This window comes from Hylobates moloch, unplaced genomic scaffold (assembly GCF_009828535.3).
Source record: "Hylobates moloch isolate HMO894 unplaced genomic scaffold, HMol_V3 SCAFFOLD_14, whole genome shotgun sequence".
NCBI classification, from domain to species: Eukaryota; Metazoa; Chordata; class Mammalia; order Primates; family Hylobatidae; genus Hylobates; species Hylobates moloch.
In genome coordinates, this window is record NW_026652289.1 from 72,342,365 (window position 1) to 72,368,656 (window position 26,292).

General features: G+C 59.4%; 1 protein-coding gene across 1 annotated transcript in view; it reads left to right on the forward strand.

The window, feature by feature from the left end:
* Positions 1–822: 822 nt before the first annotated feature.
* SPTBN5 (spectrin beta, non-erythrocytic 5) overlaps positions 823–26,292 on the forward strand; it is a 45,330-nt gene continuing 19,860 nt past the window's right edge. The window contains exons 1-33 of the mRNA XM_032175312.2: positions 823–1,038; positions 1,259–1,426; positions 4,185–4,301; positions 6,291–6,448; positions 6,936–7,164; positions 8,012–8,643; positions 10,895–11,033; positions 11,153–11,385; positions 11,643–11,796; positions 11,912–12,112; positions 12,238–12,447; positions 13,150–13,350; positions 14,072–14,224; positions 14,520–14,650; positions 14,885–15,124; positions 15,451–15,738; positions 16,725–16,965; positions 17,133–17,272; positions 17,433–17,532; positions 17,792–17,962; positions 18,455–18,619; positions 19,021–19,235; positions 19,599–19,785; positions 20,031–20,231; positions 20,468–20,584; positions 21,617–21,774; positions 22,160–22,295; positions 22,556–22,701; positions 23,517–23,631; positions 23,720–23,830; positions 24,053–24,232; positions 25,477–25,680; positions 25,860–26,009. Coding sequence (XP_032031203.1) covers positions 823–1,038; positions 1,259–1,426; positions 4,185–4,301; positions 6,291–6,448; positions 6,936–7,164; positions 8,012–8,643; positions 10,895–11,033; positions 11,153–11,385; positions 11,643–11,796; positions 11,912–12,112; positions 12,238–12,447; positions 13,150–13,350; positions 14,072–14,224; positions 14,520–14,650; positions 14,885–15,124; positions 15,451–15,738; positions 16,725–16,965; positions 17,133–17,272; positions 17,433–17,532; positions 17,792–17,962; positions 18,455–18,619; positions 19,021–19,235; positions 19,599–19,785; positions 20,031–20,231; positions 20,468–20,584; positions 21,617–21,774; positions 22,160–22,295; positions 22,556–22,701; positions 23,517–23,631; positions 23,720–23,830; positions 24,053–24,232; positions 25,477–25,680; positions 25,860–26,009 — 6,207 coding nt within the window. The remainder of the gene's footprint in view (positions 1,039–1,258; positions 1,427–4,184; positions 4,302–6,290; positions 6,449–6,935; positions 7,165–8,011; positions 8,644–10,894; positions 11,034–11,152; positions 11,386–11,642; positions 11,797–11,911; positions 12,113–12,237; positions 12,448–13,149; positions 13,351–14,071; positions 14,225–14,519; positions 14,651–14,884; positions 15,125–15,450; positions 15,739–16,724; positions 16,966–17,132; positions 17,273–17,432; positions 17,533–17,791; positions 17,963–18,454; positions 18,620–19,020; positions 19,236–19,598; positions 19,786–20,030; positions 20,232–20,467; positions 20,585–21,616; positions 21,775–22,159; positions 22,296–22,555; positions 22,702–23,516; positions 23,632–23,719; positions 23,831–24,052; positions 24,233–25,476; positions 25,681–25,859; positions 26,010–26,292) is intronic.

The window sequence follows — 26,292 nt, forward strand, 5'->3', positions numbered from 1 at the left end:
CGTCCACAGGCTTCCCACAGAGGCTCTGTCCTTTGGTGCCTCCTACGCAGACTGCAGCACCCCATGCGGTGGCAGGGCTGCCCCATGGGCCTCTGCGTCCTAGGAGCCAGGACCCCCACCTGGAGTTCGGGAAGTTGCTGGCGGGGAAGGGAGGATGATGAAGGAGGAGATCATCTGGCAATGGCCCTGGAGCATTCTTGAACCACCCACTCCCAGTCTGGGCCACGCCCTGTGGCAGGTGGGAGGACAATGCTGCCTGTGTGCCGTCACCCCAGCACGCTGGCTCAAGGGGAGGGCTGTGGTGCGGCCCTCCTCCAGCCTTGGCCTCTCCTGATGTCCCTCTCCCTCCCTGCACAGCCCCTGCTATCTGCCATCTCCATCCGTCCAGCTGGGCCGCCTCTGCGGGACCCAGGCATCACCAAGGTAAGCAGCCCCTGCTATCTGCCATCTTCATCCATCCAGCAGAGCCGTCTGCGGGACCCAGGCATCACCACGTAAGCAGTTTCCTGTCTTCCTTCCACCTGTCCCAGTCACTGTGGTGGAGGGACCTGGCAGCAGGGGCTCTGAGAAGAAGAATCTGGAAGGTGGGGTGGGGCAAAGGGGGCCCTGGGCCATTCAAGCACAGAGGACCAGAAGCACTGGCCCTTACCTGGCTGGGCTCCAAGCTGCAACTCCCATGAAATGTGAGGACAGTCTGGCAAGGTGGGACCCCAGGCCCCTGGCAGAGGGGCCATCTCCATTCACATCATCCCCTAACCTGCATGCCCTCCAGGTTTAGGGAGTCATCCAGCAGCTCCTCATCCCCAAAGCTCTGCAGGGCTGATGGCTGGTCAGCCCCACAGTCCCCGGGTGCTCCTCAGAGCTGCAGGGCACCACAGCAGGAGGCCCAGCACAGAGCTCCGGGGCCCGCCCAGTCCAAGTCTCACCATGGACTCTCAGTACGAGACGGGCCACATTCGCAAGCTGCAGGCCCGGCACATGCAGATGCAGGAGAAGACTTTCACCAAGTGGATCAACAATGTCTTCCAGTGCGGCCAGGTAAGTATAGCCAGCTGTGACTCACAACCCACCCGTACCACGCCCCCAGCTCTGGCCAGTGGCCCTTGGGGGTGAGCTGTGGGGTCATCTGCCTGAGGCCAAGCTGAGGCCAGAGCTCCTTCTTCCAAAGCAGCTGCTCTGGGTTGCACCTCTCAGGTCCCAGGATGAGAGGACAAGTGAGGCTGGGCTGACCCCATACCTATCCCCGTCCCCTCCCCAGATGGGCATCAAGATCCGGAACCTGTACACAGAGCTGGCTGACGGCATCCACCTCCTGCGGCTGCTGGAGCTCATCTCAGGGGAGGCCCTGCCACCCCCAAGCCGTGGCCGCCTGCGTGTGCACTTCCTGGAGAACAGCAGCCGAGCTCTGGCCTTCCTCAGGGCCAAGGTGGGCCCCAGGGAAAGGGGTCTGGGATGGTGCTGGGGCAGGCAGCTGGGACAGGCTGAACTACTGGGTCACCTTTCCCGCGCCAGGCCACAGGGCGGAGCAGAGGAGCTAGGGCCTGAGTACAGGAGGAGTGGCTGGGACACAGAGGAGCAGAAGCCAAGCCCTCCTCGCACAGCACCCCTGACTTGGAGAGCACCCAGCTGGCCACGGCAGGAGCAATCCAGGTCCCTACTGGGGTGGAAAATGTCACTGTCTGTCATAAGAGAGACTCACAGGATTCTAGGCCAAAAGAATCTTAGCGTTCTCTTAGGCTTTTCATTTCACAGATGAGGAAACAGAGGCCCTGAATTATTTACCAGGCAAGATCGATGGTTAACCGGCCAACAGAGCCCAGATGTGGGGCCATGGGGGGCCTGGCATTGAGTAGGAAACAAAGGGAAGAGACCCAGACACTAAGATGGCAGGTGGCGAAGAGGAGCAGGGCCTGTCTTGGAGAAGGAGGGAGGAGGCCTCAGCAAATGTGGGGAGCCAGAGTCACCTGAAAGAAAGGGACAGGCCAAGAGATGGGCGCTAGAAGGAGGCCAGAGTTCCAGGGACAGAGGGACCCTCATGGCCAGGGCGAGGGGCCGGTGCAAGGGTGGGGTGGGGCAAAGGGATCATTGGGAACCGGGAACTGTGAAGACTAAGGGCTCCTGGAGGTGGCTGTCCCTGGAGGCTGTGAAGTCACTGAGCTGGGCCTGGCTGGACGGAGCCTGACTGTGCGTGCCCATCACTATGTCCTGGAGTGGAGCTTACATCCAGCCTCCTGGGGTACTGGTGTGTTGGAGAAAAGCCAGGGAGGGGAGAAACCCAAGCAAAGGGAAGGGGAGTGACTGCCGTCCTGAGCAGGTGCAAGAGCAGAACGCTGCCAGCTGCAGAATGCTGGGCCCTGGTTGATCCAGGGATAATGACCCTGTGAGCCAGTCATCTCCCCTCCAGGAACCTGGGAAGGGTGTAAGCCCCACAGCCTTTGTCAGAGGCGTTGCAGCTCCCCCCAAGCTTTAATATACAGCATGTCACTGAGACCTGTGAGGGTGACATCCTTGTCTCCATACACATAGGAGGCAACTGTGGTCTAGAAAGGACGACGGAGTTGCCACAAACACACAGGGAATGTGTGGCAGAATGAGGGATGCTCTCGCTTATGGAGATGCTCCCATGCCCTGGGCATTCTATGCAGGTGCTGGGCTACGCTAAGCAAAGCCCAGACCCCCACCTCAAGGCACCTGGCTTCAATGGGAGACAGATTCATTGAACCCAGATCAGCGGTGTGGTGGTAAATGTTTAACAAATGATTCTCTGGGGGAGATAGAAGCTCCAGTGTGCTCTATTCGCTGATCCTATGGCGTTAATACCCCCATCACGGTGAGTTTAAGCCACCAGCGTGACGAGTTTAAGCCACCAGCGTGACATCGCTCAATAGGAAGTCAGGAGATTGGGCTCTCAGGAGCTGGGAGGAGCAGACAAACACCCCACTCACCAGAGGCTCCAACTCTAAGCCAAGGTGATTGACATGGCAGGTGGAATCCACCCCAGGAGCACAGGTGGAATCCTTTAGAGGCCAGCCAGATATACCAAAGTTTACCCAGGGGGACGCCTGGGGTTGCAGCTCCTCCCACAGGGCTAGTAGTGGCCGGCTGAAGCCAGTTGCCCTTCAGGTCTTATGGAAAGTCTCACTCCTTTTCTTTCTCCATTCAGTACTTACTGATCGATTCCCTGCTGTGTGCCACTCCCCTAGGATATACCAGAAAACAAAGCCAAGATCCTCACTTGAGCAGGGCAAGGGGATCGAGAGTGTGTATTTGGGTGGGAGAAATAGTCCTTAAGTTTCTATGTTAAATAAAGTGGTCAGGCTAGGCAACATCTGAGTGAAGAGTTAAAGGCAGGGAGGTGAACAGCCATGCAGATACCTGGGAGAATACTTTCAGACAGTAGGCACGGCCCTGCAAAGACCTGAAGTCCTATGCTTAGAATCCCACAGAACTGCAAGAATCCCATGGGCCTTGGAGCTGTGTGATTCCACAGGGTGGAAGATGGAGCCAGAGAGGGCTGGGGGCCAGACCCTGCGGGGCTTCTCCCCTTGACTCACCCATCCTCCCTGTCCAAATGGCAAGATGTAGGGCAGAGGAGTCTCAACTTTGGTGTACCTAAGAGCCACCCAAGGTGTTCAAGTGCAAATTCCCAGGCTCTGGCCCAAGACAGTCTGACTGGGTGGAGCCTGGGAATCTGGATTTATAGCTGGCCCTGTTGGAGCTGGAACAGATGAAGAGGGCTGAGATTTGGGTGTGAGCCCAGGGACCCAGCCACCTCCTGAAGATCCCAGGACACCCTGGGAGATGGAGGCAGACAGTTGCTATTGTCTGTTGGGCTCACACATTGACTGTATGACCCCTCATTTCCAAACTCTGCAGCTGAACCACTGATCTTGGCCCAGGTCTACCTGTAGCCCACACACAGGGAGTCCTCCTGCTCCAGGGGCCCAGCCCAGTTCACCAGGTTGGGGCTTCACCCAGGTGGGCTTGAGGCATGGCTCCAACCAGGCAGGAAGCCTTTGATTCCTGGACTTATCCCCTGCCTGCTTCTCCCTGAGGGAACTCCCAGCTGGGGCAGGATAGATTCCAGGAGCCTCCCATCCCACAGCTGGCCCCCTAAGCTTTTGGTGACTGAGTCCTCTCTGGACATTGGCTTCATGGCTTAGCCCAGCCAATTGTGCCCACAGGTGCCAATACCACTCATCGGGCCAGAGAACATCGTGGACGGAGACCAGACACTCATCCTGGGACTCATCTGGGTCATCATTCTGCGTTTCCAGATCTCCCACATCTCCTTGGACAAGGTATGGCTCAGTCCCCAGCACCCAGCACCTGGTGACCCAGCCCAGCCCTGGCCTCACCTCAGACCCCTGGGGACTGATAAGTTTCACGCAACTTTTATGATCCCCATAGGAGATCTTGGAAACTGCAAAGTCCATATTCACTCTCCAACCATGGGTGAAGAACCCAGGATACCAGAGATATTGTAACATTGTAACATGCTAAAGTGAGGGCCAGGGCCACGGGCTTCAAACCAGGTCTGGGCAAGTCATTCACTAGCGAGGGTTCAGGGTCACTGCCCAGCACCCACTTTCACCCCGTGTGTTGCTCCCCACTTGGCACTGAGGCTCTGTAACTTCCACTACACCACAATATACTGTTGGGGAAAGTGAAATGTGTGGAGGGAGTCCCAGCTCTGGAGGTTTACAAAGTCCCTGGCACCCTGCAGACCAAAGATACAGCATTTCTTTCATGGTCCCCAGCTTCCTCCATTCCACCGCTTTCCCCCACACTGGATCAGAAAGACTATAAACTCTTTGTGGCACATGCCTATAGTCCCAGCTCTCGGGAGGGCTCAGGTGGGAAGATAACCTGAGCCCAGGATGTCGAGGGTGTGATGAGCCGAGATCGCACCGCTACACTCCAGCCTGGGTCACAGAGTGAGACTGTGTCTCAAAAAAAAAAAAAAAAAGAGAGAGTCCTTATGCTTATGCTTTTTCATAGTTGCGTGATTTCCAAAATGCCACCCAAAACTCAATTCCAGTAGGTAAGGAAAGCCAACCTGGAGAATGAAACCCTCGTGAAAAGAGAAGCCAGACATCTGGCACAAGTCCAGGACGGGCTGGAAACTCAGGTCCTGAGCCCCAGGAGAGCAGGGGTCTTGTGTGTCTGCAGGCTGAGCATCTATTTGAAGGCTGAAGGGACGGATGAATTTTTAACTGACCTCAAGCCCTTTCAGGAAGCCATACTCACCTCCCCAGGCCCCTGGCCAGTTTCAGGTGCCCCCTGCAGTCCAGGCCCTTGGGAGCAGCAGGTGGGCGTCCTCCCCTTACCAGCACCGTCTCTGCCTGTCTGCAGCCCCCTCCGGCCCTGCTCCCTGCTGACTCAGATGTGTTTGGGCTCAGGCTAGCCCTGATCCCTCACAAGCCGTCCCGGCATTTTCCTTAGTTCCGTCTGCCAGCCTGGCCCCACCATGCAGGGTACTGGGGCCTGATCTCGCTGGAGCCCAGGGCCTCGAGACTCCACTCCCCGTCATGTGGGCACCATGCATGTCCTTCCTACCCAGGCTCTGGGCCCAGAGGGCAGGGGAAGTGCAGCCTGCTGAGCCTTGATATTTTGAGTTTATAAACAGGAAGTGAGGCTGGGCGTGGTGGCTAACACCTGTAATCCCAGCACTTTGGGATGCCAGAGCAGGCGGATCTCTTGAGGTCAGGAGTTTGAGACCAGCCCGGCCAACATAGTGGAAACCCCGTCTCAACTAAAATACAAAAAATTAGCCGGGCGTAGTGGTGCGTCCATGTAGTCCCAGTTACTCGGGAGGCTGAGGCAGGAGAATGGCTTGAACCCGGGAGGCAGAGGTTGCAATGAGCCAAGATCATGCCACTGCACTCCAGCCCATAACATCGGGCCTGGCTCACAGACAGCCTGCAGTGACGGGACCCAGTCTCATGAAGCCCAGCCACAATCCCATGAGCCTAGGTCAGTTAGCACAGCACCTGGTCCGTCAGAAGGGCTCAAAAAACGGGAGCTGTTGCCGTGTGCCAGCGCCTCTGCAGTGACGGCTTTCCCTTGCTCCACTTCTTTGGAAGGTCAGTCGCTGTCACTCCCAATCCCTGCCCACCGTGGATGAAATTGGGTAAAATCAGATACTCTGAAGAGAGGAGAGTCACACTGGCCCCGGGCCAGGGAGGAGCAGGATCTGGCTGTGGCCAGCCTGCCTCTCCCACAGCCTGCAGGCTCTCTGCCTCCCCACCCCGTCCCTGCATGGTGACCCCGCTGCCATGTCCCGCCAGGAGGAGTTTGGGGCCAGCGCAGCCCTGCTGTCCACCAAGGAAGCCCTGCTGGTCTGGTGCCAGCGGAAGACGGCCAGCTACACCAACGTGAACATTACAGATTTCTCCCGAAGCTGGAGGGATGGGCTGGGCTTCAATGCCCTCATCCACGCCCACAGGTGTGACCCCGCCCTCGTCAGGAGGCCTCCGCCCACTGAGCCAACAGCTCCTGGGTTTGGGTCCTCAGCCTGCCCGTTCTCTCACATCCCTAGGCTTGAAGGGGGGAAAGTGGGCACAGATGTAGAAAGGGCTGATGGGTTAGCCCCTTTCCCTTCCCTAGACAATGCCATGAGATTGGCCAAGTTTACCTTTGACCCCAGCCTTCTCCACTTTCTGTGCCGCTCAATTCTATTCGTGTTCTACACCCTGGCAGCACCTGCCGTTTGGAGGTTCCTCCAGCCCCCCAGCCTGGTCCCTGTGCCGAATGAACTCTCTTCTTTCTCTGTCAGAGTCCTCCTCCTTCAACAGGGCCTCAGATAACTGTTGGGAAAACGAATTCACAAGAAGATGTGAATGGCCAATAGGAGCATGAGTGCATTTAAGAATCTGCTTAAAGGAAAGCAGTAGGTTCCTGCTGGTGAAGAGCCCTTCTCGCTGTCTGTCCAGGCCAGACCTGTTGGACTACAGCTCCCTGCGTCCAGACCGCCCACTGCACAACCTCGCTTTTGCTTTCCTGGTGGCTGAGCAGGAGCTGGGCATCGCTCAGCTACTGGACCCCGAGGACGTGGCAGCCGCACAGCCTGATGAGCGCTCCATCATGACCTACGTCTCCCTCTACTACCACTACTTCTCCCGCCTGCGTCAGGGGCAGACTGTGCAGAGGAGACTCACTAAGGTGGGGGAGAAAGGAGGGGTGGGGTGAACAAGGGCTCCAGAGGCAGACAGGCCTAAGCGTGAAGCCTGCCCTGCCACATACTAGCTGTGTGGCCTTGGCCAAGTCACCCAACTTCACTGTGCATCCTCTATCACATGGAGATGATGATGCCTGGATAACAGAAGGCCCTTGTGAGTGTTCCAGGAAGCATGGGTAATGGGCCCAGCACGGTGCCTGGTATACAAGGGAAGCCAGGGGAGGAATGGCCCCTCCTGGGCCTCCCCCTTCTCCCCGACTCTCGGGCTATTAAGCTTCTAATGGGATTAAAAGGCTTAGAGGGCCAGGATTCTGCAAGGACAGGCACAGAAGAGGTTCTGCCAGCGGGGGCTACGCAGAGTTCATGTTTTTGGGGGGCTTTCTTACTCTCTGGACACGATGGCAGAGGCTGAGGCCTGGAAGTGCTCTTCTCAGGGTGGGTATCTCATTTGGGGTGTGGGTGGGGGTGAAACAGGCCAAGGGCTGTGAGCTGCTTTCTGGGGTAGGGGGCTCAGGGAAGGGAAAGGCAGCCTAGAAAAAGAACAGCAGCCTGAAGGGCCTCAACCCCCACCAGTGAGGCCAAATGGGTAAAACAAGAGGAGGAAGGCAGGATAGCCTCACCCTCAGTCATGGAGAGGGTCCCCGAGCTCCTGGGTCCGAGTGTGCAATGCAAGCAAACCCAGTTCTCTGGGGTGGGGGTACCACCACTTCAAAGCATCTTCGGCTCAGAGAGGTAGCTACAGCCCACCTGGGGAACTCTGGCTGGCCCTCAGTGCCCATTCCAGGGCCTGCCCCGAGACGGACCCTGACCCCTTCCTATGCCCTCCACCAGATCCTGCTTCAGCTCCAGGAGACAGAGCTACTGCAGACCCAGTACGAGCAGCTGGTGGCTGACCTGCTACGCTGGATTGCAGAGAAGCAGGCGCAGCTGGAGGCGCGGGATTTCCCAGACTCGCTGCCCGCCATGCGGCAGCTACTGGCAGCATTCACCATCTTCCGCACCCAGGAGAAGCCACCCCAGCTGCAGCAGCGAGGGGCCGCAGAGGCCCTGCTCTTCCGGCTACAGACAGCACTCCAAGCCCAGAACCGCAGGCCCTTCTTGCCTCGTGAGGGCCTGGGCCTTGCAGAGCTGTCCCAGTGCTGGGCAGGGCTAGAGTGGGCAGAGGCTGCAAGGAGCCAGGCCCTGCAGCAGAGGCTACTGCAGCTGGAGCGGCTAGAAACCCTGGCCCGGCGCTTCCAGCGCAAGGCAGCCCTCCGGGAGAGTTTCCTTAAGGATGCAGAGCAGGTGCTGGACCAGGCCAGAGCCCCGCCAGCCAGCCTGGCCACAGTGGAGGCAGCCGTCCAGAGGCTGGGCATGCTGGAGGCTGGCATCCTGCCCCAGGAGGGGCGCTTCCAGGCCCTGGCTGAGATCGCCGACATCCTCCGGCAGGAGCAGTACCACAGCTGGGCAGATGTGGCCTGCAGGTGAGCCCCAGCACATGAACTCTCCTCACAGCTGGCTGAGGCTGTCCTACCACACCCCCCATCCTTCCATGTCATGTGCCTATTCTTTGCCAGAGAGGAGAGGGGTGGTTTATGGGCTCAGGGCTCCGTCTACAAAGATCTATCTCCCAGTGATGCTTGCAAGCCCACCATCAGTAATTCATCCCTATTGGTAAAGCACTTTCTAGGTAGCCTCTGATTCATCCACTAAACAAGAATTTATTGAGTATCTACTATGTCCCACACACTGTGCTAGGTGCTGGAGATTTAGTAGAGAAGAGAACAAACAAAAATTCCTTCCCTCATGAACTTACACACTACTAAGGAAAACAGACAAATAAGAAAAATTCATAGCATGTGGTAATAAAAATAATAATAATAAAGGAGAGGCCGGGCGCGGTGGCTCACGCCTGTAATCCCAGCACTTTGGGAGGCCGTAGCAGGCGGATGACCTGAGGTCAGGAGCTCAAGACAGCCTGGCCAACGTGGCAAAACCCCGTTTCCATTAAAAAATACAAAAATTAGCCAGGTGTGGTGGCGGGCGCCTGTAATCTCAGCTACTCAGGAGGCTGAAGCAGGAGAATCGCTTGAACCGGGGATTGCAGTGAGCAGAGATGGCGCCATTGCACCCCGGCCTGGGCGACACAGTGAGACTCCATCTCCAAAAATAATAATTAATAACAATAAAGGAGGATAAGGGAATGAATATGAGGTGCTAAGTTTGAGTGGCTAGAGGGGATTCACTGGGAAGTTGACTTCTAAGTAAAGACCAGAAAGAAATGAGGAGCTGGCCATGCAGACGTAGGAGACAGAGTATTCTAGGCGGAGGAAACGGCAAATGCAGTGTCCTTTTAGGCAAGTGCATGCCTGGCAGGTTTGAAAAATAGCCTGGAGGCCAGTGTTGGCCAAAGTGAACAAGTGGCAGGAGCTGAGGTCAGGGGGGCACAGGGGTGAGGGGTGGGGATGGAGGTCAAGCCGGGCCTTGCAGGGCACAGTAATGATTTGGCTTTTACTCAGAGAGATGGGAAATCAGTGGAGCAGACGAGTGACACAATCTGACTTTTGTTTTGCGATGCTCAGCTGGATGTCATGTTGGGAATATATCCAAGGGGCAAAGGCAGAAGCAGAGAGACCAGTTACAAAGCTATTGCAGTAATCCAGGACAGAGCAGCAGTGGTGACAAGGGGTGGAGTTCTGGATAGATTTTGCAGGTAGTGCCAAGTAGAATTTGCAGACAGATCAGACGTGGTGTGTGAGAAAGTGAGTTATCAAGATGTTAGGCCGGGCCCGGTGGCTCACACCTGTAATCTCAGCACTTTGGGAGGCCAAAGCGGGTGGATCACCTGAGGTCAGGAGTTCAAGACCATCCTGGCCAACATGGTGAAACCCGTCTCTACTAAAAATACAAAAATTGGCCGGGTGCAGTGGCTCACGCCTGTAATCCCAGCATTTTGGGAGGCTGAGGTGGGCAGATCACGAGGTCAAGAGATCGAGACCATCCTGGCTAACACGGTGAAACCCCGTCTCTACTAAAAATACAAAAAAATTAGCTGGGTGTGGTGGCGGGCACCTGTAGTCCCAGCTACTCAGGAGGCTGAGGCAGGAGAATGGCGTGAACCTGGGAGGCAGAGCTTGCAGTGAGCCGAGATCGCACCACTGCAGTCCGGCCTGGGCAAAGGAGCGAGACTCCGTCTCAAAAATAAATAAATAAATAAATAAGTAATAAAAAATAAACAGAAAAATAAAAATACAAAAATTAGCCAGGCATGGTGGCCCATGGGATTACTGCCTATAATCCCAGCTACACAGGTAGCTGAGGCAGGAAAGTCACTTGAACCCGGGAGGTGGAGGTTGCAGTGAGCCGAGATTGCACCACTGCATTCCAGCCTAGGTGACAGAGCAGATTCTGTCTCAAAAAAAAAAAAAAAAGATTTTAGTCTGGGCACCTGGAAGAATGGAGTTTTCATCAACTGAGATGGGGACTGCATGCAAGTTAGGGGGCCCGAAAGGCCTGATCCTTCCAGGCCCTCCTTCTGGCTTCTCTACATGTGTCCAAAGGTAGGACACACTGCCCCTACCACCGCCAGCCAGGATACTCTCAGAGTCCATAGACCTTGCCCCAGCCACAGAGGTCAGACTCCTCCAGGGCAGCCAAGCCCCACCACAGACCAGGAACCCTGAAGTAGCTTCTCTGCCCCAACCTAGAGATCTCCCTCATTCTCATGTCCTCTAGGCAGGAGGAAGTTACCGTGCGCTGGCAGAGGCTCCTTCAGCATCTACAGGGACAGAGGAAGCAGGTGGCAGACATGCAGGCTGTGCTGAGCCTGCTGCAGGAGGTGGAGGCTGCCTCCCACCAGCTGGAGGAGCTGCAGGTGGGCACTGGACCAGCAGGCCCTTGGGAAACACAGCAGGGTGGGGGACTTCCCCAGTGCCAGTGCTCGGAGGGACACAGCACCTTGGGACCACTGCAATGACCATCATCTCTGGCCAGGGGCCGGCCAGGTCCACCACCTGTGGGCAGCAGCTGGCAGAAGTGGTGGAGCTGCTGCAGAGGCATGACCTGCTGGAGGCTCAAGTCTCGGCCCACGGAGCCCATGTGAGCCATCTTGCCCAGCAGACCGCAGAGCTGGACTCCTCCCTGGGCACCAGTGTGGAGGTGCTGCAGGCCAAGGCCAGGACACTGGCCCAGCTCCACCAGAGCCTGGTGGCTCTTGTCAGGGCCCGGTAAGAGCCTGCCCCAACTCTTCCACCTTTCCCAGAACTTTTCTGTAACCCAAATTATCTCCTGCCCAGGTTAAAGTACTGTTGGTCTGGCAGTTTTCTCCACACTGACCCTCACTTCCAAAGCCTCTGTCTCACCTGTTGAGTCATCCAGGGAAAAGAAAAATCCTGTCTAAGGGGAGTGTCTAACCCCGGAGGGAAACCCACTGCCCATGCCCCACGACTCCCCATGTCCTTCGGTGGCCCCTATTGTCCCTCAGGCGAGCCCTGCTGGAGCAGACCCTGCAGCGGGCAGAGTTCCTGCGCAACTGTGAGGAGGAGGAAGCCTGGCTGAAGGAGTGTGGACAGCGGGTGGGGAATACGGCCCTGGGCCGGGATCTCAACCAGATCGCAGGCGCCCTGCAGAAACACAAGGTGTCAGCTCCCCACGCGCGCCCGCCGGTCGCCAGCTCCTCGCCCTTCCCTCTCGGGCCCCCGGCCCCCTCCCCTGTTCTCCCTTCACTGAGCCCCCTGCTCTGCCCCCCGCTAGGCCCTGGAAGCTGAGGTCCACCGCCACCAGGCCGTTTGTGTAGATCTCGTGCGGAGGGGACGCGACCTCAGCTCCAGCAGGCCCCCAACGCAGCCGGATCCCAGGGAACGGGCAGAGGCCGTTCAGGGAGCGTGGCAGCTGCTCCAGACCCGGGTGGTGGGGCGGGGCACACGGCTGCAGACAGCCCGGCTGGTCCTGCAGGTAGTGGGGCGGGGTGGGGGCGGGGTGGGGGCGGGGCCCGGCGAGGCGGGGGTGGGGGTGCCAGCACCTGCCCGCGCTCAGCCGCGCCCCTTCACCCACACACCACCCCCGACCCCCTCCCGCAGTACTTCGCGGACGCGGCGGAGGCGGCTTCGTGGCTGCGCGAACGGCGATCCTCGCTGGAGAGAGCGTCCTGCGGTCAGGACCAGGCGGCCGCCGAGACCCTGCTGCGGCGCCACGCGCGGCTGGAGCGCGTCCTGCGCGCCTTCGCGGCCGAGCTGCGGCAGCTAGAGGAGCAGGGGCGGGCGGCCTCGGCCCGGGCGTCGTTGTTCACGGTGCGGACGGGGACAGGGAAGGGCGCCTGGTCTCCCTTGCTCCACCGCGGCTGGGCCACACAGAGGACAAAAATGGGAGGGCCTTTGTGGCCTCTGGCCTGGGATTCGTGGCCTTCCCGTGGGTGTGGGTGTCCCTCACCCCAGTCCTCAGTGGCATCTCACCTGTTGACCTAGCCCAGAAGTAGTGGAATCCTGTCTGCCCACACCAACCGAGGGCATCCACATACAGCTTGGCCTGGCTCCCGTTGCGGGCAGTTTCAGAGCGTTAAGCACTTTCCTCCAGGAAGGTCCCCTCCGCTTTCACCCAGGCCAGTAGTGACTGTCTCTCCTGACTTAGCCCACCTTGTTGGTTTGGGGTGGCCCCATCACTGCCCCAGACTGCCTTCTGACACCCCTTGCTCAGTTCATTGAGCCCCCAAAGTTCTTTAAAACACGTATAGCTTGGCTCACAGCCCTTTTTCAAGAAGCTGTGTATGTAGCACACGATGTGGAAATCAAAGCCATCAGATCATGTGCTCACGTTTGGCCCCTCGACCCTCAGCCCCAAGGAAGCTTCCTGTCCCCCAGACCCATGTCCCACACACCCTTTGAGCTACAGCTCAGGGCCTCCAGGTCTCAGGGCACGGAGGCTAGGGGTGGCCTGGCCAAAGCCCCTGCTGCTTGATGGGGTCCCCTCTAGACACGCTGCCCTCTGTCACACAGGTGAATTCTGCCCTGAGCCCTCCAGGAGAAAGCCTGAGGAACCCAGGGCCCTGGAGTGAGGCTTCCTGCCACCCTGGCCCTGGGGATGCCTGGAAGATGGCCCTCCCAGCTGAGCCTGACCCTGACTTTGATCCCAACACTATACTCCAGACACAGGACCACTTGAATCAGGACTACGAGAGTCTGCGGGCCCTGGCAGAGGTAACACTTCTTTTTCAAGAAATGCTCAAGTCCTTACCCTGTGCCAGCAGCTCCTGTGCAATGATCCCAGGGGACAAAGCAGTGACTGACATGTTCCCTGTCCTCAAGGAGCTTTTATCATGGCTGAGAAGATGTCAGACAACTCATTAGATGCAGGTGTGATGGGATCACATGAGAAGGTAGCCCAGGTCAGGCTAGAGGTCAGGGAAGGCACCTTGGAGGGAAGGACTTTCAAGCTGAGGCTTGAATGAGAAACAGAAAGCAGGTAAACCCAGGGGTGCTGGCCAGGACCTGTGCAAAGGTAGGAAGGGGGCCCAGTGGAGGAAGCGAAGGCCCGGGTGCCTGCAGCACAGACGCTGGGGAGGCCATGGCCAGAGGAGAGACTAGAAAGGCAGGTGGGGGTGGAGCAAGCGGAGGGAGAAGTGTGGATTTCACCTTATAGCAGGGCTGGCACTGAAGGGTTTCAGCAGGGCAAGGCCAGACAGGAGCACACTGCCAGTGCCCTTTACCCTACCATAAGCCCTTGCCAGCTCCCTCCAGGTGGTGCCAAGAGGCCTCTGAGAGAGGATGTGGGGCCCAGCAGTGAGGCAGGGACCCCCTCTCGCCCTGACCCTGGGCTCTGCTGGTGGGCTGGGATGGGGAGGAGCATCCCTTTGACCTGCTCTGAGAGCCCTGTCAGGGGCCCTGACCTTCACCCCAGCCTTGGGCCACCTCTCCCCAGCTCCGCAGGGCCCGGTTGGAGGAGGCCATGGCCCTGTTCGGCTTCTGCAGTTCCTGTGGGGAGCTCCAGTCGTGGCTGGAGAAGCACACAGCGCTGCTCCAAAGGGTGCAGCCCCAGGCTGACACCCTGGAGGTCATGCAGCTCAAATATGAGGTACAGCCCTGGGAGCTTGGCATCTCCTCCTCACCTTGCCCCTGCCTCCCTATGGTCCGCTGCTGTGACTCAGTTTTCCAATCTAACTACTGTCCTGCCTGGGGGAGGGGAGCAGAGAGCTGGCTTGAATTTCGAGGGCCTCCTGGCCCTTAACGACTCGGATGGCTGTCCTTCCGGGGCCAGGCAGCGTGGGCATCCCTGTAGCAGAGAGCACCACTGAGGTCCATCATAGGCTTGAGGGGAGTGTGGAAAGAGAAAAAGTCCCCCAAGAGGCCTGGGTCCTCCTTTTCCCTAGAACTTCCTCACTGCCCTGCGTGTGGGAAAGGGCCTCTGGGCTGAAGTCAGCAGCTCTGCCGAGCAACTGAGGCAGAGATATCCTGGGAACTCCACACAAATCCAACGACAGCAGGAGGAACTGAGCCAGAGGTGAGAACAAGGCAGGAGTGCAGGTGGTGAGGCAGGCGGACACAGTGCCCAGCCGGGGCCTGACTCACCTGCCTCCCGCCATGCCAGGTGGAGAGGCTGGACATGTCTGAGGCACAGGGAAGGGGCAAGGGACAGCCAGTCTGGCAGCTTCTGTCATGTGAGGCTCTGGCCAAGGCTCCAGGATGGATGAGGAGGTGTCCCTGTGGTGGAGACAACCTTGTACCCTCTGCCCAGGTGGGGGCAGCTGGAGGCCCTGAAGAGGGAGAAGGCTGTGCAGCTGGCACACAGTGCAGAAGTGTGCAGTTTTCTGCAGGAGTGTGGACCCACGCAGGTCCAGCTGCGAGACGTGCTCCTCCAGCTGGAGGACCCGCAGCCAGGGAGCTCAGAGGACACCCGCCACGCCCTGCAGCTGGCCCAGAAGAAGACCGTGGTGCTGGAGAGGAGGGTCCACCTCCTCCAAAGGGTGGTCGTAAAGTACGGCCAGTGCAGTGGCGGCACTGGGAGGCAGTGAGGACCGTGGGAAGGCGTGGGCAGAGCAGTGGAATGAGGAAGGGACAGAAATTGGGATGGGGAGAGGACAGGTAGGAGGGGCTGTGGCAAAGGTGGGGGGATGATCAGGAGAAAATGCTCCTGGGGACAGGAAGAGCCCTATGTTCTTGCTGCCCCCAGGTCAAGGGTGGGGTGGGCATTCAGAGTCACCACCACTCTCCCTGGGGGATGCAGGTTTGGGGAGAGGACATGCGCCTGGGGCACCGGGCCCAGGACAGGGCACTGACTGTGCAGCATGCCCTGTCTCCCAGGGTCGAGGAGTCAGGCCACGCAGAGAGCCAGCCTCTGCAAGGACAGGTGGAGACACTGCAGGGGCTGCTGAAGCAAGTACAGGAACGAGTGGCCCAACAGGCCCGGGGCCAGGCTGAGGCTCAGGCCCGGCAGAGCTTCCTGCAAGAGAGCCGGCAACTGCTCCTGTGGGCAGAGAGTGTCCAGGCTCAGCTGCACAGCCAGGAGGAGTTGGTGGATGTGGCCTCGGCTCAGCGGCTGCTGAGGGAGCACCAAGACCTGCTGGAGGAAATCCACCTGTGGCAGGAGAGGTCAGGACAGGAGGGCAGAAGGGGTATGCTTTGGGCTGGGCCCAGGGCTCTGGGATCTGGGTTCAGGCCCAGAAAAAGCATGCAGGAAGTAGTGTGATTTCCCCAGGGAGGGGCCCAGACTGGTTGGTGTCTGGCATGGTGCTTGAGGCAAGTTTAGGCAGAGGAGGATATAACCCAGGACTGGGTCAGGCAGCCTGTACGCTTCAAGGAGAGACCCAGGACACTGAGCTGCCTGGGAGGCTCTCTCCAGCCCAGGCCTGGCTGGCCCGCTCCAGGTGGGCCCAATGCGTTGCTTTCAGTCAGGGCGTCTAGCCTCCCCTGCCATCCTGGGTAACACGGACCCCACTGGCCCCTAAGTGGAATGGCTCAGGACCCACCCATAGGTCTGAGATACCCACCTCCTCAGTAATGCGGTGCCTCTCCTCCTGCAGGGACGATGTTATGGGCTGGTAGGCAGGCAAGGCCACCAGGGACAGTCCACAGGCTGTGCCCGCCTGAGAGCGCTTGACAGGTGGTCAAGTGAGCACTGAAATGCATCTGGTCCTCAGCTTGCCAGACTCCAGTACCTGGTTCTGCAGCAGCTCAGAGGAAGTGGAGCCTTGCTCTAATTCACACAAGGGTGTTACCTGTTCCCAAGCCACCTGCTGAAAGGGGCACCTTTTCTAATTGTTCAAAGGCTCCACGGGGGCTTGCAGTGGCCCTGCGGTCAGGTGCTTGTATGGCTTGTGTGATTTTTCTCCCTCACACTGTGCTGCCTCCGCATGTCCTCTAGGCCGGGCATCGGCCGTTGGCAGTCCACACTTAAGGACGGCCAGCTGGAGCCGATGGGGGCTTGGGAACCCCTGCATCCTAAGCACTTTGCTGGGCCTATCACATTCAGTGTCTCATTCATGCTCCAAGATGCATGAACCCTGGAGGTGAGAGGAGAAGGAGGCTGACAGGGAGGGCCTACTGGGGTTTGACTCTCTGCCTGTCATCCTGGTCAGGCTGCAGCAGCTGGATGCTCAGAGCCAGCCCATGGCAGCCTTGGACTGCCCAGACTCCCAAGAGGTGGCCAACACTCTGAGGCTCCTGGGGCAGCAGGGCCAGGAGCTGAAGGCTGTGTGGGAGCAGAGGCGGCAGTGGCTGCAAGAGGGGCTGGAGCTGCAGAAGTTTGGCCGAGAAGTGGATGGTTTCACTGCCACCTGTGCCAACCACCAGGCCTGGCTGCACCTGGACAACCTTGGGGTATGGAGCAGGAATGTGGAGCTAGGCTGTCACCTCCCATCACTGGAGGGAGCTCATCCCCTTGAGTCCAGAAGCCAGGCTGGGCAGGAGGCCCCCGGGACAGTGGCGGGTGAGATGCTTCTGACCCCCATTCTCCCAGGCATGACCTCAGGTCTCTGCACTCCCAGGAGGACGTGAGGGAGGCCCTGAGCCTGCTGCAGCAGCACCGGGAGTTTGGGCGGCTCCTGAGCACCCTGGGGCCTCGGGCAGAGGCTCTGTGGGCACACGGCGAGAAGCTGGTTCAGAGCCAGCACCCAGCTGCACACATGTGAGCCTGGCCTCCGTCTGTAGCACCTGCAGATGACCCTTTCTCAGCCTGCACAGACGGCCGCCCTGGGGCTGGGGGAGTGGGGGGTAGAGGGGGGTGCACCTCGTGCTGGGGTGGGAGTCCTCTCCCATGCCCTCCTCCAACTCCCCCGGCCCTCCAGGGTCAGAGAGCAGCTGCAGAGTGTCCAGGCACAGTGGACCAGGCTCCAGGGGAGGAGTGAGCAGAGGAGGAGGCAGCTGCTGGCTTCCCTCCAGCTCCAGGTGAGGGGCTGGGCCCAGGCGTATGAGGCCTCCCTGAAAAGAAAGCCTGAGGCCGTACAGAGCTCTGTGCAGCCTACGGAGCACTTTCCTCACGCGCTATGTCATTCATCCTCTCAACACCTTCTGTGAGGCAGGCAACACAGCTCAGGTTTTTCCTGAGGAAAACGGGGGCTGTGGCCGCACCACCCTCAGATGCAGGGCTAGGCACCAGCCCCCACCCCCTGTGCTCTGAGACCCACTCTCGCCTGGTTCTTGGCAGGAGTGGAAGCGGGATGTGGCGGAGCTGATGCAGTGGATGGAGGAGAAGGGGCTGATGGCGGCGCATGAGCCCTCCGGAGCGCGCAGAAACATCCTGCAGACACTCAAGCGGCACAAAGCAGCTGAGAGCGAGCTACTCGCCACCCGCAGACACGTGGAGGCCCTGCAGCAGGTGGGGGACACGGGACACAGGGTGCAGAGCCTCCTCGTCTTCAAATTCCCAACCCTACTGCACCACCTGTTTTCATGGAAGAGTCTTTGAAGGAAGAATCAGCCTCAGCGTGAACCCAGAACCTCCCCCCGCAAGCCTCCTTGATGCTGCTGGCATCCCCTTTGGCACCCAAACCAGCCCCAAAGCTGCCGCCATCCATCCCTTCCCCCACAACTCTCTGTGGCAAGTCCCATAGCCGGCCACCTCTACCAGAACATGGCTCTCTCCAGCCACCAACCTAATGCCAACTCACCCCACTTTATTTGCAGGGGTCAGAGGAAAGCCCTCCTACCTGCAGTTTTGGGGCCACATGAACTGCTTTCTTCCAGGCAGCCCGTGGAATGCAGCTGTGGCCACCCCCTCACCTCCACTGCCACCCAGGTCCAGCCTGCTGTGGCCACTGGTGGTACCAGCAGCTCAGCCAAACTCCCTGGGCCTTTGTCTCCACTCCAGGTTGGGAGAGAGCTGTTGAGTAGGAGGCCCTGTGGCCAGGAGGACATACAGACCAGGCTTCAAGGCCTGAGGAGCAAGTGGGAAGCCTTGAACCGCAAGATGACTGAGCGTGGGGATGAGCTCCGGCAGGCTGGACAGCAGGAGCAGCTCCTGAGGCAGCTGCAGGTCCACTGGGAAGAGGGACAGGGCACAAGAAGGAGACGGAGGCCGGGCTGGGCTGGACAGAACGGGGAGGGAGAAGTCTGGGTGTTCTGCTGACCCTGGCTCTGCAGCCTTTGGAGGCCTCTGGCCTAGGACAAGCTGAGCATGGCTTTCCGCTCAGTCGGCCAATGCAGGATTCTCTCCTGTGTGCCCAGCGTGTGGTCAGCACCGCTTGAGTCCCCCAGGGAGGAAGAAGCGTGAGGGAACAGGGGAAGATTGGGCACTTCTGGCTGGGGGTTGGCAGTGGTGGGGACAGAGGTCCCTGGTGAATCTAGTCCTAAAAGTCCAACAGTCCCAGAGCCCAGGAAGGCCACTTGCTGTGCTGTACACAGAGAACCTAATGCACCTTCCTGCGTCCCTCCCAGGATGCAAAGGAGCAGCTGGAGCAGCTCGAAGGGACCCTGCAGAGCTCGGAAACAGGGCAGGACCTGTGCTCCAGCCAGAGGCTGCAGAAACGGCACCACCAGCTGGAGAGTGAGAGCCGGACCCTGGCCGCCAAGATGGCTGCCCTTGCCTCCAAGGCCCATGGCGTGGCCGCCTCCCCGGCCATCCTGGAAGAGACCCAGAAGCACCTCCAGAGGTGAGGCCTGTCCTCCCACCCACCTGCGTGTCACTCCTCCATGTGAATTTAAGGTCCCGCAAGATGGCACCCACAGGACCGGGGTGTCCAGACCTCCTCCCTTATAAGTACAGTCATTCTGGGATGGGAGGGTCAGAGACCCCATTATGCATCCTTAGCAGGACCCCCACAGTGCGGTCAGGCGAGCCATCTAGGCCATGAGGTGGGGCCCTGGCGCCCTTCCACTGCCTTCCTTTGTCAGATGGAGCTTCGCTCTGTTCCCTGCTCTTGTTCTTCACGGGCCCTGGCTTGGCCAAGGAAAGAACCAGGAGCCTTGTCCTCACTCTGTTCCCAGCCTCTCCCATCTCTTCCTCCTCCTCCTAGGCTAGAGCTTCTGCAGGGGCATCTGGCCATCCGGGGCCTGCAGCTGCAGGCCTCAGTGGAGCTGCACCAGTTCTGCCGCCTGTGCAACATGGAGCTCTCATGGGTAGCCAAGCACATGCCCCATGGCAGCCCCACCAGCTGTACCGAGTGCTTGAATGGTGCCCAGAGACTTCACCGCAAGCACAAGGTAATAGCCCTCTTCTTCCTACAGGATTAGGGACATCCGCTTCCCAGACCTTAGAAACCCTCTGCCCCTACTCAGGTGTCCTGGCCTCTAAGCCCTCCCCGCCTAGGTATCCCAATTTCCAAATCTCTGCCCCAGCTATTTTGACCCTGGGAGTCTTGCCATGATTGGGGCCTGAGCCATATCCGTGGCTCTGCTCCGGACGCCCCTGGGTTAAGAGCAGCAGCCTCTCAAGCCACTCTGTGCAGGAGCTCCAGGTGGAGGTAAAAGCTCACCAGGGGCAGGTGCAACGGGTGCTGAGTTCTGGGTGGAGCCTGGCAGCCTCGGGGCACCCCCAAGCCCAACACATCGTGGAGCAGTGCCAGGAGCTGGAAGGCCACTGGGCAGAGCTGGAGAGGGCATGTGAGGTGCGGGCCCAGTGTCTGCAGCAGGCTGTCGCTTTCCAGCAGGTAGGATGCAGAGAGGTGGGGTTGGGGGAAGAGGCAGAAGTCAGGGCTCCTTGAGGGGCCACCTGTGGGACTCTCAGGGAGGCGGATCAGTGGTGGGGGCTCTGGGCTGGGAGCTGATGGGTGCCCCTATGGGCACAGAAGCCCCTTTGATGCTGGCGAGCAGGGGCAGATGTCTCCAGGGCTGACGGAGGGTGCTGTCTGAGATCCTCCAGGTGAGTTGGCCCCACTCTTGGCAGTACTTTCTGGATGTGTCAGAGCTGGAGAGCTGGGTGGAGGAGAAGCGGCCACTGGTGAGCAGTCAGGACTATGGCAGAGACGAGGCAGCCACCCTCAGGCTCATTAAGAAGCACCAGGTACCACGTCCTGAGCCTCCCCTGCAGTGTGGTCTGGGTGATGATGGACCATGGGGAGAGGGCTATCACCCTCCCTCTCTCAGAGGCATGGAGCCCTGCTCTTGCCTCCTGGAGACATAGACAGCCCCATCCCCACTGCCCACCCAGATCCCACAGTGCCCCTTCTTCCAAGGCGACCTGGGCACTGTGATGTACACGCTTTCTCCCTTCATCTTCTTGCGAGTCTTGCCTCTCCCTGTGGCCTTGGGGTTTCTCCGCCTCCTCTTGCTTCCTCTCTACCCCGCCCCTGGCACTTTTCTCCTCTGTCAAGGTCACCTGCCCAGCCCGCTCCACATCTCCCACAGGTGTCTTCCTCCCAGGCTTTACCTGTCATCCTTTGAGTTAGCCAAATGCCCTTCATGAAGCTGACCTCCTCCCATGAACATCCCCTGGCTGAAGGGAGGGAGGTCTCGAAGTCCCCTTCCTCACTCTTGAATTCGGACTCCCAGAACCACACAAGCTTCAAAGCCTGGAGCCCACGGCAGTCCCGGTTCCTGCTGTCACTGAACTGTCCTCCTGTCTGGGCATGTTTCCTGCACAGCCCCGGTTCCAGTGTGTTCTGCGACAGGACCTTCAGAGAAGGTCTTTCTAAAGGCCTGTAGCCTTGGCCTCACGGAGCACCCGTCTCCCGGCTATACTGGACAGCTCGTTTAACTCTGCCTCTCTCTTACACATGGATGTTGGGGTCCCGTCTAATGCCTCCTGTGCCCTCCCTTCCTTGGCCCAGATTAGCCAGCATTCACCTTTCCCTGCTAAATAATGAGCCCTCAGTGGGCACAGACCAGGTGTTCACTTTATGGAACAATAAGTACTTACTCCATCGGTAATGGGTAGATGGATGCTGGGTGGGTGGATGGAAGAGTTGAGGTAGATGGATGGGTGTGTGAGTGGTGGGTGAATGGATGAGGATTGGTGACTGGACGGGTGGGGGACAGACAGGTGGGTGGATGAGTCACCCAGGCTGAGCCTGGCATGGGTCCTCGTGCATCAAAGGCTCTACGGGAGGAACTAGCCATTTACTGGAGTTCCATGGAGGAGCTGGAGCAGAGGGCCCAAACCCTCACTGGCCCCAAAGTCCCTGAGCAGCAGCGTGTGGTGCGGGAGAGGCTTCGGGAGCAGCTGCGGGCACTGCAGGAGTTGGCGGCCACACGGTGAGGGCACCGTAACCCCTTTCATCAGTGGGTACAGGAGGCCTAGCCACAGCTGACTGTTCCCATGCCATGGCCCAAAGTCAATCAGAACTCATAACCCCAGGCTGTAGAGATGCGTTGGGAGAAGGGCGTGTGTTGCTCACCTCTTTCCATAAATTCTTCAGTGAGGCCCCACAACTCCCTGCTCTCCATCTCCCCACATCCACACCCTCCTCTGCCCCTACACCCGCACTGCTGTGTCTACTACTCCCTGAATCGCGAGCTGCAGGCTTGGACAGAGACCATGAGTAAACCCCAGTTTTCAGATTGGCCCCTCTGGCTGGCCCGACTGGCCCCCAGGGGGGTGGGCAACTCACTTCTGCGGAACCACGGGCTGTCACCACAGGGACCGGGAACTGGAGGGGACCCTGAGGCTGCACGAGTTCCTGAGGGAGACCGAGGACCTGCAGAGCTGGCTGGCAAGGCAGAAGCAGGAGGCCAAAGGAGGGGAGAGCCTGGGGGAGGACCCCGAGCACGCCCTGGTGAGAAGAGAGCCAGGGTCAAGGAGGGTGCCCTGGGGCAGAGCCTATGGGGTGGGGAAGCTGGCCCTGGCGGGGCAGAGGGAGAAGTTGGCGGCAGAGCGGTGAGCCCTGGCTGAGGTGGGGCCTCCTGAGTGGAGCAGGCAGACACCGTGGCCGTCAAGGCCCACTCACCCAGTTGGGCACTGAGGTGCCTGGATTCCCAGGCTGCTTGCCGCCTGACCAGCCGGGGGCTACCTTGTCACCCACTCCCCTCTTCTCAGCGCCTCTGCACCAAGTTTGCAAAGTTTCGGCACCAAGTGGAGATGGGCAGCCAGCGGGTGGCCGCCTGCCGGCTGCTGGCGGAGAGCCTGGTAGAGCGTGGGCACAGTGCTGGCCCCATGGTCCGTCAGAGGCAGCAGGATCTGCAGTGAGTGCCCAGCGGGCCAGGCCAGCCTGGGGTTTGGAGGAAGGAGCTGGGCAGGCAGGGCCCAGAGTGGTAAGAGAGGATGGCATGCTGTGAGGGCCACGCTGGCCCTGGCTGCCCACAGGGCTCTGCAGGGGGCCTAGCTCCAGAGAAGCTGAGCCTTCCACAGGCTCTGGTCTGTGAAGGGAGGTGAGGCTGGGTGTGCAGGTCAGAGTCCTGCTCCCAGGATTGAGAGCAGGAGCTGTGGGAAGATGGTGGGGCCAGAAATCAGGGCCTTCCCCTGAGCTACCCCAGCTCCTATGCTCACTCGGGACAGCCCATGCCTCGTGTCATTCCTAGTTGTCCACTTGGCTGATTTGGATCCACTCCCAGCCTGTGAGCTTTGAGGCAAGGTCATGACTTGCTCATCACCACTAGCCCAGAGCCTGGCCTGGCAGAAGCCTTAGGAGCTCAGCGAGTTGCAGAGTTAGCGAGGAACGGAGAGATGTGGCCTCTGCCCACAAAGCGTCTGTAATCATAATCTGGGCGACGCACTGTGAATCAAAGCACAAGATGTAAGGAGTATCACAGAGCACAGATACCATTCAGTGCCGAGCATTACAGCAGCAAAGCACTGAATTCATGGTAAAGCTAGAAGACAGGCTCCCGGGAAGAAGGTGCGTAGGCAGGGCCACAGGCAGGACAGGTTTCAAGGAGGAGGAGCTTTGGGCAAGTCCCGATACAACTCAGAGAGGAGGGGGCTGACCAGACCTAGCGGGAGGGAGGAATGAGACGGCCCAGCAGCTGACCCCTGCTGGTCTTCCTCACGCCGTGGGCAGGGCTGCCTGGTCGGAGCTGTGGGAGCTGACCCAGGCCCGAGGCCACGCGCTCCGAGATGCCGAGACCACCCTCAGAGTTCACAGAGATCTCTTGGAAGTCCTCACCCAAGTCCAGGTATGAGCCGGAGGGGTGGCTAGAAGTGGATACACTGCAGGCTCAGTGCCTACCCTCCATCCCTCATCTCCTCGGCATTCTCCCTCAGGAGAAAGCCACGAGCCTCCCCAACAATGTGGCACGGGACCTGCGTGGGCTGGAGGCCCAGCTGAGAAGCCACCAGGGACTGGAGCGAGAACTCGTGGGCACCGAGCAGCAGGTGAGCCCAGCTGGCTGCCTCTCCGACCCAGGCCCCTGCAGCCCCCTCAGGCTGGCCTGCCTGTTCCTCTAGATGTTCCACTGTCCCTCAGGGCCTCCCATGGGCCTACTGTGCATGGCAGGATGTGGCCCAAGGGGGCCAGAGTTCCCAGGCAAGGGATACATCTGCGGGATAATCAGGAGGACATGACCCTTGCCTCCCTGTTCCCTTCCCCTCCCGCAGCTGCAGGAACTGCTGGAGACTGCAGGCAGGGTGCAGAAGCTGTGTCCAGGGCCTCAGGCCCATGCGGTGCAGCAGAGGCAGCAAGCTGTGATGCAGGCGTGGGCAGTGCTGCAGCAACGCGTGGAGCAGCGCAGGGCCCAGCTGGAGCGGGCACGCCTCCTGGCCCGCTTCCGCACCGCGGTGAGGGCTCCTGCCCCTTGGGTGGCATGTGTGCGCATGTGTGTGTGCTGCACCACGCATGGGCATGCACGCATGAGGCCCTCCAGCTTCGGAGGGAGAACAAGCATGGACTCGGGTGGGAGAGCACGAGCACACGGGATGTCAGTCTGGCTGGTCAGGGGCTGAGCACATGGGCGTAGCAGTGACACCTTAGGGTCTGGGTCAGTGCCAGCAAGGTGAGTGGCAGGGCAGTCATGCGGGGTCCCAGCCAGGGCTGGGAGTAAGAACTGCCCAGGAAAGCTCATAACTGGAGACCCAGATGTTAGACAGTGACCTCTGGATCAGCCAGTATCTATTTAATGTCTGTCTTCAGCTCCCGGCTGAAGCCACAGGTGGAGAGAGGAGGGTAATATAGAAGCTATGGAAAGTGGAACTGCTGCCCTCATGGAGCCCTCCTTCCTGGGGAGATGAGCCCGAAACCCAGAGAATCAGACTGGGACAGTAGGTCCTGGCCACGGGGTGTCCCCGGCATCCCCCTGTCCTGGGACCTGGCAGACCAGGAGGCCCAAACTGACACTGCAAAAAGGCTTGAGTTTAGGGACCCAACTCTGCTGCTTTGCTGGCAGTGTGAGCTTGAGCAAGGCACTTAACCCTGGGTTTGTCATGCACTTAGAGTTTACAAGACTCTTTGTGCCATTTACCCTTCCTTCCTCCATGCAATAGGATATTTGGACAAGGGCCTGAAGTCCCTCCAGCACCAGTCTTGTATAGTTGTACACAAATCAGCAGAAGACAGTCTGTAAGGGTTAAATTAGTAATTCAGAGAACAAGGAGAGCAGTGCAATGGTCAAATACCAGGGAAGGCTTCACCAGGCAAAGGCGGCCAAGGGGCCCTTGAAGGGCAGGTGAACTTTCTTTCCCCATCAAGCAGTCTTGATGGGGCTGATCTTGCTAGCCGCCAGTCCTCTCGTGGCCTCATCCAGGTGAGCTCTGTAGAGATGGGAAGGCAGGAGGAGCAAAGGCCAGAGATGTTTCGTGGTGAGGGTCTGGCTCGTGTGGGGGGTTCGTGGTTCTGGGAGGATCGGGTTGGATGAGAACGGAGAAACCAAGTGACAAAGGGCCACAGGTGCCTCACCCGAGGCCCTGACCCGGGTCGGCTCGGGCTGTGAGAGTGGACTCAGGTGGGCTGCAGTTGCCTCAGCGCCTGGTTTCCTGCTGCCCAGCCCAGCCCTCACCCAGCTCTCCCTCCGTGTCCCTGGGATCAGGTGCGCGATTACACCTCCTGGGCAGCCCGCGTGCGCCAGGACCTGCAGGTGGAGGAGAGTTCGCAAGAGCCCAGCAGTGGCCCGCTGAAGCTCAATGCCCACCAGTGGCTCCAGGCGGAGCTGGAGGCCCGGGAGAAGCTGTGGCAGCAGGCCGCCCAGCTGGGCCAGCAGGCACTCCTGGCTGCAGGGACAGCCACCAAGGAGGTGGGTCCCCTTTCCTGGTGCCCCCACATACCCTAGCTGACCTAGCCTGTGCCTGGCCACCTGGTGCCCCGTCCTACTGTGCTATGCTGACCTCTCCTCAGGAGCTTCCCTCAGGATCCAGTCCTCACCTCACCCACACCGCCCTCCCCAACTGAGGCTCCTCATGTGTCCATCCCCAGGTCCAGGAAGAGCTTCGAGCCCTGCAGGACCAGAGGGACCAGGTGTATCAGGCCTGGGCACGGAAGCAAGAGAGGCTGCAGGCCGAGCAGCAGGAGCAGCTCTTCCTCAGAGAGTGCGGCCGCCTGGAGGAGGTCCTCGCGGCCCAGGAGGCAGGTCCCCTCCCACCCTCACACTCCGCACAGCCTCCTGCTCCTCCTTTCCATTCCCCTCTCTGCTCAGTCCCTTTCCTCCTGCCTCTCTGGCTTTTTCTCTAATATGGGGCAGCTGTGCACAAGTCCTTCCAGGTGGCCACGGTGAAGCACTGAGGCCCCTGAGCGTTCACTGACATCCTCAGCCCCTATCCCAGACTGAGCTCCGAGGAAGTTGGCCAGAGGCTGGTCATGCTCCCCACATGGTGCAGAGGTTGAGGTGTCACAGCCTCCCAACCTGGGC